The sequence below is a fragment of the Mizuhopecten yessoensis genome, unplaced genomic scaffold (genome assembly GCF_002113885.1).
Source record: "Mizuhopecten yessoensis strain PY_sf001 unplaced genomic scaffold, ASM211388v2 scaffold917, whole genome shotgun sequence".
In the NCBI taxonomy this organism is placed as follows: domain Eukaryota; kingdom Metazoa; phylum Mollusca; class Bivalvia; order Pectinida; family Pectinidae; genus Mizuhopecten; species Mizuhopecten yessoensis.
The window spans coordinates 502,235-514,009 of record NW_018403786.1 but is presented as its reverse complement, the minus strand read 5'-3'; the positions used below and the strand labels follow the sequence as shown (position 1 = coordinate 514,009).

The 11,775-nt window shown below is 35.7% G+C and overlaps 2 protein-coding genes across 3 annotated transcripts in view; one reads left to right on the top strand and one right to left on the bottom strand.

Annotated features, from left to right (window-relative positions):
* LOC110454630 overlaps window positions 1–1,328 on the bottom strand; it is a 35,966-nt gene extending 34,638 nt beyond the window's left edge. Inside the window, exon 1 of the mRNA XM_021504253.1 lies at window positions 1,207–1,328. The gene's annotated coding sequence lies outside the window, so the exon portion shown is untranslated. The remainder of the gene's footprint in view (window positions 1–1,206) is intronic.
* Window positions 1,329–3,716: 2,388 nt separating this feature from the next.
* On the top strand, window positions 3,717–11,564 carry LOC110454616. Of its 2 annotated transcripts, none has more exons than XM_021504233.1 (3): window positions 3,717–3,994; window positions 7,103–7,208; window positions 9,447–11,564. In XM_021504233.1, exons 1-3 carry the CDS (start codon window positions 3,926–3,928, stop codon window positions 9,695–9,697), a joined length of 426 nt encoding a protein of 141 aa, XP_021359908.1. In that variant the 5' UTR covers window positions 3,717–3,925; the 3' UTR covers window positions 9,698–11,564. The 2 variants fall into 2 exon arrangements, with proteins under 2 accessions (XP_021359908.1, XP_021359916.1); XM_021504241.1 differs by lacking the exon at window positions 3,717–3,994 and adding an exon at window positions 5,536–6,182.
* The last annotated feature ends 211 nt before the right edge of the window (window positions 11,565–11,775 follow it).

Sequence of the window (11,775 nt, the reverse complement as noted above, 5' to 3'; positions counted from 1 at the left end):
TTGAGGATGGCCATATTGGAGAGGAGTATAATATTCAGGACAAGTTTAATTTGAGGATGGCCATATTGGAGAGGAGTATAATATCCAGGACAAGTTTAATTTGAGGACAAATATGATGTTAGGATAATAGTATAATATTAGGAGCGTAAGTAAAATGTTTTAGAACCAGTATCATACTGGGGATGAATATGAAACTGACAAGTGCAAGTCTGCTACTGAAGACAAGTATATTGGAGAAGAGCATGATATAAATGTGAGGATAAGTATAATACTTGTGGTGTGAACATTATTATGATATTAACACTATATGATTAAACACTTTGAAAATTATAATGACATCATATATATAAAGTATGGTTATGGTGGAGGGTTTGTTGAATTTCGAAACATGAATATAATCTGAAAAGGCTGGAGGCATGAGCGAAATAGGGACTTTTCGAAGCACCCTGTTCCCTTATACACTCACTCTGTGCCCTGCCCCAAGAAAGGGGTTGTTGCTGATCATCAATTTATCAAGATGGATTAATATTTTAATGGCCTTAAAATTCAATTAAATTAACATGTTAACCTTTATTGGAGATTTAATTCATTAAATGTGTCAAGTTACACTGATTAAATTATAACATTTATCAGATGACATATATAAATTTGTGTCAAAATGAAAATATATTTCAACATTTGATTTATGACCAACAACCCAGATTGTATGTAATTCTATATATTTTGCTATTGATCTAGTGATCAAATAGAATAGAGCCCGTCCATGTTATCTGGTATACTGCAGTGTTATCTTAGTTACACACCATTTAACGATATGGTCTAATGACAGACAACACATACTCAATACTGTCATAATTAATATACCATATACCTCCGAATATAGGTATACTCACATGTATAAAGGTAACCTAATGAATTATTGATTATAAGCGAGAAAATCATAACAGCCCTGTATATTAGCTTAAATAATTAGAACTATTCGAAATCAAGTTTGAATGAAAAGTAAAAGTCCATTCATGGCGACACACCAACATGTATTCAATATATATGTATACAGTAAATATATACATAAGGAGGGCACCTGTAGAGCGCTAATTGGTACAGTAATCAAAATCACAGCTGATATATAGTTACAAAGCTAAGACAGGTAAAAACGATCAACTGGTCGGTGGTCAAGTTTGCTCCAGAAGTAAATAAACATACTACCTGTTAAACACGGTTACATCCATACAGAATTACATTTAAATCGTGTATCTGATCGGAGCGTTCACAGTTGACACACGGGTCTTATAACGTGGGAGTCCCAATGCCTAACCGAGTCACGTGATACAAACGTCGCTACGGTGATATCGCTAGCCTCGTTTACACGCGGGATTGGATCGTTCAAACGGATCTGATTACGTCCCGAGACAAGGTCGGAGTTTATTTATAATTAGGCGTATATTCAATGGTTCATGAAATCACCGGTAAATTACTGGTAAACTGACATTATATTGTTACACAGACCAAATGCAAATCACATGTATTGCCTAGGTTTAGACTAGGGTATTTAAATGTCGGTTAGAAATTAAAATAAAAGAAGCGCCTAATGTTGCGTTAATTACACCTTTTATATGAAATGAAATGATATTCTCGATCTGATGAGGATGAAGAGTTTTTTAAAAGACAATGACGACGATGATAATAAAAAGAAGCGGCCGGGTTAATTACTTGTGTTGAACAGGGATGTGTAATAATAATAAAAAAAAAAACATCTCAAGTTTGAGTAAATGCATATCACTGTTTTTGAGATGACGACGATAAAAAAAATGAAACAATTAATACAAGTAGTAATAATGAGCAAACTGAACCAGTTATCAGAATGGTCATCTTCTCACTGTTTCTATAGTTTTAAAGCATCAGTTAAAAAAGGCATTTGATATAAAAGAGCTCTCAAAAAAAAAAGTGAAACAAATACATATCAAAAGAGCGACAGGAGAATGGTACTCAGGTTGTAAAAAAAATAAGGTAGATATTGGTCGCTGAATTAATCGGCGAAAACCGATAATTGAACTTTCTATCTTTTAACTGATGAAATTATGTGGGCTTTTAAACGGATATGACAGATAACATTACCGGTCATATGAATAATAAATTGTACAAAAACAACCTTTGAACAAGAATAGAGATAATCCAAAGTCCTTCATCTGCACACGTTACACCTTAAATCGGTCAAAGATAGGGATTATTTGTTTAAACTTTTATTTATTTTTAACTATGTCTCTCTTTTTTTTTTTTTTTTGCAAATTTCACGCTTATATTGTCAAATGTCCCTCCCCACCCTCCTTCACAACCAGCACTCTTAATTCTTTTATAAATACAATGGTTTTACGGTACCATGACCAACCTTTTAACACTTTCTTCCTTCGATCGATGAAAAGACCCTAGTCCGTACCTGTGTAGAAACAAGTTTAATGAAGGACGAGTAATCTCCCTTTAACGGTGTGACCACAACCATTGGAATGTCGATACCTCAGTCCGCCCTTCTTGTTTGCACCAGAGACGTATAAAGCCATGTTATATACGTCTCTGTGTGCACTAATTCATGTCAATTCCTTTTTAAACTATGGTAATCTTTGACCAGATTTGTTGGTATGCATTAAAATTGTCCCACATGCAGGATATGATTAAAAAGTAAAAACGATTCAGATATAATAGAATGACGTTTTTTGGAACCTCCAGTGATCATCCGTAGGAACCTAGCTCACTCAGGGGACAAAATGCGGAATTGCACTTGTCTTGGTAGTGACACAAGATTTGGGGACGGTTGTATACAAAAACTAAATCCCTTTAACTCTTGTGACACACCCTTTTAGATGGAGATCCCGATGGTATATAATTCCCAACCAATATAACTAACCCAATGAGAACCAACGTTATTTTCATTTCAAATGAACTGAAAATTGATAACCAGTTATTAAGTTTAAGAGATTGTTATATAAAAGGGAAATGGAGTAACCATTTTAAAACGACATATTTGTGAAGAAAAATATAATGAAAGGTAAGATATACACTTAAGCATAATACCATATGATTATAAAAAAATTATATTTTTTACTACATTTATTTTACATGTAGTTGAGTATGCTTGCGGGATGGATGCAATATGCTTGAGATTATTGGAAAAGACCAAATGTGAAGCGACTCGAGTTCATTTTTCGTCATTTTTAATAGCAAGTCTCCGACCATGGGATGAACTAAACCATACCTGTAAATTTTCCCTTTCTTTGTGATTAAAAAAAAACTAAAAAAACCTTTCAGATTTAAAGCAGTTTACCGTAAGTACAATCTCCAAAATATTGTGAATTCGATGATACACATGCGAAGTTGTGTCACAAAAGCAGTTCTCTTATATTTTTCGTGCGTTAATCTTATAGATACCCCCGAATTCACTTTTATTAACTGACCAAAGAAAGTTGTATTATACTTCATGTTAAATGAGGATTGTTTCAAACAGTCATATCTGTATTTTGAAAAGTTTCACTGCGCATTAAACATCATTAGCAGATTTATTCCAAAGTCCAACAGGTATTGTACTCTTATTTTTATTTTTATTTACCGATCGTGGTCAGATATGCTGCATCCACGGACTTAGATAATCTAATTCGGTGGCTGTATCTTATCTTTCCCTCCAGTACGTTGGTGGGGGCCGTATCAGGACAGGTGAACTGTTTACCTTTGCCGAGTGCACACCACACGTACTGGAATGTATATATGTTTGCGGGTAGTTATGACGACACAAGTGTAATCCCTGTGGTACCACTGATCGGCCACGGTTGGTGGGCGGTCACGCTCTAGTTTCACTTTGGAGATCGGACACGAGACCCTTAAAAATGGAGTTCTTTTGACTGTTAAACTTCCGAAACAAATTACGGTTGTGATACCGATGGCTACCCAAGGATATTCGTTGACCAGCACAGCCGTGTGTCCATGGAACGTCCTGAATATCTACCGGGTAAGTTCAATCAGTCTGTCCAATATTGATTATGCCACTGACCGGTATATTTTGATAACCAAATTGCAAGATGCGTGTTTAGTAGGATACACATGGACAGGTACGTAATTGTATCAATGTATAAACATGTACCTGGGGGTCGGTATTTCGTAATGTGGTTCACATGTACACTTGACCTACATAAAAATGGGTTACCACACATGTATATGGCGTTTAGTCTTTCTAAACAAATCTTAACATTTTGTCAAGCCTTGCACCGACTGGACATAGGTGATCTGAATGACCACGGTTGATGTTACGACATTTGGAATGAGTCATGTGGAACTTGTGTAAGTCTATGTGAGAATGTATGAAACAGGATGGCGTGAAAAATGGGAAGGGTGGAGGATCGAGCTTTTCACAGAGTTACCGTTCCTGTTCCATTTCAAGTGAATGGTAGGCTATACAACAGACTTAGATAATCTAATTCCGTGGCTTTACTAGGCCTGCTGAATTATTGGGAGATAGAAGGGTGGGTACCGATTTTTTTTAAATGTGTCGGGAGAGTTGCAGGGGTTAGGTTAATTAACGTTCGGAGACACACACATATAGCCTCGGGGATGCTGTAACGTAACTACACAACCTCAGTATAACTAATTAAGGTACCCCTAACGAACCGTTCGACACTGACGTCCATCGTTTTCCTGGAATCTCTACTATTCGAGACCCTAGATCGTGGTATAAAATGTCTTGATCTCCAGAATTAAATCTTTCACTGCACGTTGAGCTTCAGCTTGGCCTCATAATTATGTTTTGCGAAGTGAAACTTGTTAACAACGAAACTTTGTAAGTTTGAACGCTGATATCATTAATAATATTCAAAATTATTGTATAATTAATATGATAATAAAGTTTTAAAGCCATGCATTAGGAAGAAATGCGTGTCATTTAGATATGGGGATCACGTGTAGACGGACTACGGAATGTCAAACGTGTGTCAGGTACACAAGATACATTTGTTACAGCTATATTTGGATCTAAAGTAAGGTGTTCAGAGTAATTTGGCATGTTTTTAAAACATGTAGAATTACTCTGAACATATCAGTTTAGGTCCAAATATAGCTGTAACACATTCTTATGTCCCTGTGATGCGGACTACAGAATGTACCCGCTCATGTATAGTATTAGACTATAGCTCGTTATCCTCCTACACCAAACCATAGACGTATAAAGTCATAAAAAGTATGTACGTCTCTGACCAAACGATATTGAACAATATGTACCAGTTACGCATTTTTTCCTGTTCTTGGTTTTGATATTACATTTTGCAGAGTGACCTGAGAATTCTCGTGTCAACCTACTCTTTAATACATGTATATACAGTATTCAAACGGTAAACAATAAGAAAATCCGATTAACTTGTGTCGGATGTATATTGTAAAGTGCGTGCATTACTGCATTAACTCCCCGCAAAGTACCTGTTGTCGCCATCCCACCTGTGGCAGTGACGTCACTTCTCTCCTACCTGTATAACAGCTGTGCGAAACACCAGCTGTCTTCTTCCCTTGTCTATTGATAACGGGGACTGATACATATTGTACTTACATGTACAAAGCGCCAATACCCATGTTGTACGTTCGCTGGTGAGGAACTCTAATAAGCGAATGGTCAACATTTAGGTCATATAGCTTGGACTTTACAACAGAAAGACGTCATCTAGACACGCACTGGACAACCACTTAAAACATTCAAGAAAATTAACAACAGCAAGACAAAACGGAATGGACTGAGTGAAATCTCAAGTACCACTCTCTGTCGCAACAAGGAAAGAGGAGCAGACTGGACGGCAACAGTTGTGTCAAAATTAATCAGACAGATTTAAGACGGAAATATTAACAGCAATGTAGACAATCAGAAAGGGTTATTCACAAAATATTATAAATATAAGACAGGCGGCAAAGTTTTGTGGATATACATTTTGACGTCACAAAAACATTTAAGGATTTTCACCATTAGGATGGTCACATCAGCCTTAGTATATTTTCTATACTTCATGTAATTATTCTTAAAATCATTGTGTGTACGTATTGCTGTGTCAAACATTTGACCACTCACTTTGGTATACTTGACAACAAGTTTGTGTGTGGGTATGGTCAGCCTCTGGACTATGCGGTATCTGTTAATCGTCCTTCTTGCTGAATTTGCGGCTGTAAGTACATTCAAAAGGGGTTAAATTAAAAGTGACCATGCATTTGATAGTATGGAAAGGTGGGATGGAATGTGTGTTTTTAATCATCTTATTCTAGAAAAAAGTGTTTTGCACAAATCCTCCTTGACTGTATATCTAATCCACAACCTGTTACACGAGGAAGACCAACCTTATTGTCATGCATGTGATAAACCATTTACAGTTAAACACTTTATGATTGAATGTGTTGATTTAAAATAGATACTTGATAGATTCTATACAAAGTACCGTCTATGAAAAGTTTATTTTATACAGTTTCTGTGCAATTAATATATGCCTATTCACACCCAATTGATCTTTACAATCAGACATGAAATATTTTACAACCACTTCGTTTGCTATTAATGTTCATTATTCGTGATTATTGTATATCTATAGGTACTTCTGTTTCCGGTTAAATGTCATCAATGGACATTGCATACATGTAGCTACAGACAGACGAGTGATCGATTGACGTGACTCACCGTACCGAATGTTGATACTGCGTATATATTTCATTCATGTCGGTTCATATTTCATCACGCCATACAACAGATGCCTGTATCTGTCAACTGACTGAACATTTTATAAAAAAAACATACATCGACTTTGGAATCCAATACCGCATTTTTGTCATACCGTTGTCTTTTTTTTTCTTCCGAGTCCTGTTTGAACGTCTTTACTTAAAGTAATAATGAAATCTGCTAAGTTAAAGTGATACAGTATACTGGACAATTTATATAAATGTTTTGTAGTCAGACTTTATCATTCACATATACAACATATGGGATGCAATATATGTCTCGACCATGTTGTTGCACGAGACAAAACATGATACATTCAATGCAATTATTTATACAAAAGTGGTTTTATTACATTGGCATCCTTTCTGTGTTTGATAGGTGCCGCAACCTGCCTGCTGCCCAGTACTGGACAAAAATGATACATCCATTGACCAACACATTACGTCACTAGAAGCAGAATGGAAACAGAAACTTCAGTCGTTTGGTGAGCGCTATTGTATTTATTCAAATCTAACCTGATGTGGACATTATCTTAGTTATAATGAACAGCATCATTGCGTTTATTATGGTGGAATATGATACGACAGTGAAAACATATTAACGAATGCCCCCTCTGCATTTGTAAATCATTTTTAAATCGAATCCCGATTTATATATCTCACATCAATATGCAAACAGATGTTGATTATATCTATTCTACCACATGAAAATGTAAATGAGTGTGCTTTCGTGTCCTCTTCAGTTCCTATAAAGCAATGTGACCTAGAAAATGTAATTATGCAAACATTTGTCACGTGATGCATTGTTTTCATTCACAAACAAGCCGATGTCACATCTCAGCTGCAGCTGATGTAATAATTCCTGGAGGCTAAGCCAACGGCCCGGTTCTGCCAGATTAATGTTTATGTATGTTGAAACTTAGAGAGGTACAGGCACGCAATCAAAGTCATTTCACATACGTCTCAATGGTTTACATTTTCAATACAAGGGAGGCTTTCGTTATAACAAGTGAAAAGTATCGTTACATCGCAAACGTTGTAAAATTAGATGTAATTCTATTTTGGTGTTTGTCTACTTGTCAATGGACCTTTTAGAGGGGGCCGCGGTGTGATCGCCCAGTGGTTAAAGGTGTCCAACCACACGCACAACGCCTATTTCATTTTTAATTTTGGTTGCTGGGATGGAATGGAGGGGGGCTCGAAGTTTAAGAGTTTGTTAAATTTTCATTGTAAGATGATTTCAGTTATATTTAAGGGGTTACCTTTCTATATGGAAATGTTCTTTTGATTTATATAAAGGCATAGAAATTGTTATTCGTTTTACCTTTAGCACAGCATATGAATCCTATATGGAAGGCAACCGTTCATACGCTATAACGAATATTTATTATTTGATCTTTTGCCCTTACACATGTCCTTACCGTGCTCCAACTCTTCTGTCCCCAATCGGTCGCGAGGATGTAGGGTTCCCTGCTCGACCACGTGGGTTTTCTCCGGATAACCTGGTTTCATCACACAGTAACACCCTCTGCGCACCTCAATTCCAGCCACCAACTTGTCGCAAAATTGGTGTATACTTTATAAAGACTATTTCAAACTGTTTTTTCTTGAAAAAGGAAAGAACTTGTCAATTGAAGCATATAGATATACATGACTAACGATGAAAAATAGGATCCATATTGAAGTATTGTCTATTCATAACCCGAAATACTTAAATAAAACCCCGTTTTCATCGATAATTAAAACTTGATATTTAATCTCTAAATATGCTAGTGCTGTGATATGACGTAAATATATTAACATATACTTTTTTATTTTCCGCTACATGAATAAGTCATTCAGGAAGATATTGATTGTAGATCAAATGCAGGGATATATGAGAGATAAAATCAATTTTATGTCTGTTTTTAGATATTAACATAAGTATATGCAAAACAAAACATAAATGCATAGATCTTTGATTGAAATAAACATATGATAAAATCTAACAGAAAAAAAACATGACGGGGTCGTCAACTTCACATTTTAAAGGAAGATTTCGGTAATACTTGTATATTATCTAAATGTAGGGTGTACTTATGTAGCCAGTAGTTTTTATACTGTTGAACACTATTCAAAATAGTATTTAGCTCATCAGTCCCCTCCTCCCGTACTACCAGGAAACGTTTGCACTCCAGTCGTCAATTCGTCTGATCGTCCGTACTTTACCTCTTGGGATCTTGGGACAGCGGAGTCTTAAAATCGGGTCTCGTACTGTTTTATATTCAAAACTATGGCTATTTGTTTACCCGAACCACTTCGAGGGGAATATATCATTTACTCTGTCAACTTACATTGTCAAATATTGCATGCGAGTACCTGTTGTTATGGCGGACTGTACACGTAGCGTACTGAAATCGGGACTCGGCATTCGACTACTTGTATATACATAGTTATGTCCCTTTGTTCATTGCAAATCATCTTGGTTGGGACAAATTTCATATACCCTGTCGCCTACAATTTCCACGTTCTGTATGTGATCACCCCTTCGGATGACAGAGTGTCACACCCTGAAGTATGGTCTTGTGACCGATTATATACAGAGTTATTGCTGTTTGCACTATTTTGATACCGGACAGTTTGTCTGGAGGTTTGGTGACTATCCTTTGCTCGCAACATATTTTGCCTTGTTCAAAAGTAGCATTGATTTAGTAAATAACCTTACACTGTTATCGTTTTTACAGAGAACTCCTTGCTGCTGAGCGTTGAAAGAAGAAGCCTAGCGTTGGCAGGTGTACTCGTGGCTATATCTATGGTTATGCTACTGATAGGCACCTGTTTCGTGTCGTGTAGATCAGACGAGGCACTAGCTCAGTACGAACCTTTATCCCAGGAAGAATGGGATAACCTATCGACCAGTATAATCAACGGCGACCAAGTGGATTTTAAAAATCTTCTTTATTCTGCAGCATTCCGAGAATCACCGGAAACGTAGTAGAAAATGGACATATCTTCCACTTATTCCGTCTTTGCGTATTGCAGAGTTATCTGCTCTTATGAGCAGGTATTGATTGTTACGTCATTTGTTTGTGAGAGTTACCTCATCAATGTTTGAGAAAACGACGTAATTTTTTCACACAAACCAATGACGTAACAATCAATACCTGCTCCCAAGAGAAGATAACTCTGCAATACGCAAAGACAGAATAGTCGTATGTTCATGCATTGTTTTAAAACACGGACACTTTTGATACTTTAAGTACTATCACAGTCATATATATTTTAATTTATTATTTCGATTCAAAAGCAATAGAGACTGACTATGAAAAGTTAGTGGTTAACTACAAACTGAATGTACTCTGGTTTATTATCTGTTTTAGTTTTTGCATTCTCGAAATTCCATGGGGCTACGATCTCTTACGTTCCCTGCACCATTGGCATATGACACGATAGTGAATATCGAGGGCTCTGCACGCGACATCTTGAGGACGATACTTATAGACTAGTTAGATCACTTTATGTACATCTGAAGAATCGCACGGCAGCATAACGGTAAAATTGAAGTCGAGTGTTGCTCCTCATTTAATTTCAAAGAACTGGTATCAACATATAGCGATTGATAAAAAAAAATTGGCCTGAAACCCAATCATATTAAAAACATATCTTTGATTCCACTCCGGTACTCCAGTCTACGTTTGACTGCAACGTAGAGTATAGAAGTGGAATCAAAGATCTGGTTTAAATCAGATTGGCCTGAAACCGATCAAATAGCTTACTGCTTGCCTTCGATAGTGTCATAATATATTCTAGGGGTGCTGAGAACATACATGAGCGTAACACTTGGAATTTCAAGGTTTTTTTTTTTTTTTTTTTTTTTTTTTTTTATATATTAAATATTTTTAGAAGTACCCTGGAGTTTTAACGAGGCTTGTATATATAGTGCAATGGATATTATACTAATACATGTTTATGGATGCAGTTGTTCCTCAGGGCAAAATCAAACAAAATTCGCTCAATGTTGATGTTTATAGTTGGTAAATGAACATGTTTTAAACCTGATAATATTGATGTAGTGTTAAATGATATTGCCTGTTTCGTTGATGTACTTCTTATTATAACCATATATCCTTACATTCTACTTTTCTTGAAAGATCGGCTTCAATTGAAATTTAAAAGTCTCAGCACGTAAAATGTTAACATTTACTACCGAAATAGTAATAAAGTCGTTTCACTCTTAGTTTGAACCTTTTCTAATTTACTGTCTTAAAGTTAATATCTAGTCAGCTGTTATCATCGGTCACCCTAATTCTGCGCTTCATTTGATTAAAAATATAATTCATATGTATTGATAAGGTAAATCAAATTAAGTTCAATTCAATTTATTCCAAAAGCAGTATAGCTTAACATACTTGTGTTAAACATATTTAATGAATTATATACAAGATACCGGAGGTTGTGGTACCTTTTATGAATTAATTAGACTATATCAACACAACGAAACCTTGTGGCCCGTGTGGTGTTTTGAAGGTATTACAGCTCTTTGGAAAGTTCTCTTGTTCTGTTAACGCTTTATTTAACCATGTTAAATATATTACAATGATAAAAAGCATGAGGATAAATAGTTACCAATGCGAAATACGTTCCTAAGGGAGGTAACCCCAGTAGACTTGCAATATCGCCAAGTGGATAACCTATTTATTCGTAGACTTCAAAACACCAGCCAAAGAATTCAGATCGTTACCAGTAAAACATTAATTATGTTATACATATACATATATGTTACGTGTGAAAACATTGCCAAATCGATTTTTATAAGAATATTATTGAATCGTTCTTTTTTTAAATAAACTACATAACGTCTTTTTTGGTTTTTGTTTTTCTTATTTTTTGGGGTTTTATTTGTTGGATAATCAATTAATGATATTTCTGAAATGATCAATTAGTGAAAGTTTGTCGCCAAAACCAGTTGTGTTCTGTTTGGCAGATTTGTAAAATGGCGGTTATATGTTGGTGGTACACGTACATGTAACTTCCAAACACTGGACACCAAATATGATAAACTCTCATCCTTAA

Bases quoted from the DNA above. Each gene is read 5' to 3' on its own strand.
- LOC110454616 (XM_021504233.1), top strand. From the start codon at position 3,926: ATGGCTACCCAAGGATATTCGTTGACCAGCACAGCCGTGTGTCCATGG. The intron at 3,995-7,102 runs GTAAGTTCAATC...TGTGTTTGATAG, and splicing joins ACGTCCTGAATATCTACCGG to GTGCCGCAACCTGCCTGCTG. The intron at 7,209-9,446 runs GTGAGCGCTATT...TCGTTTTTACAG, and splicing joins ACAGAAACTTCAGTCGTTTG to AGAACTCCTTGCTGCTGAGC.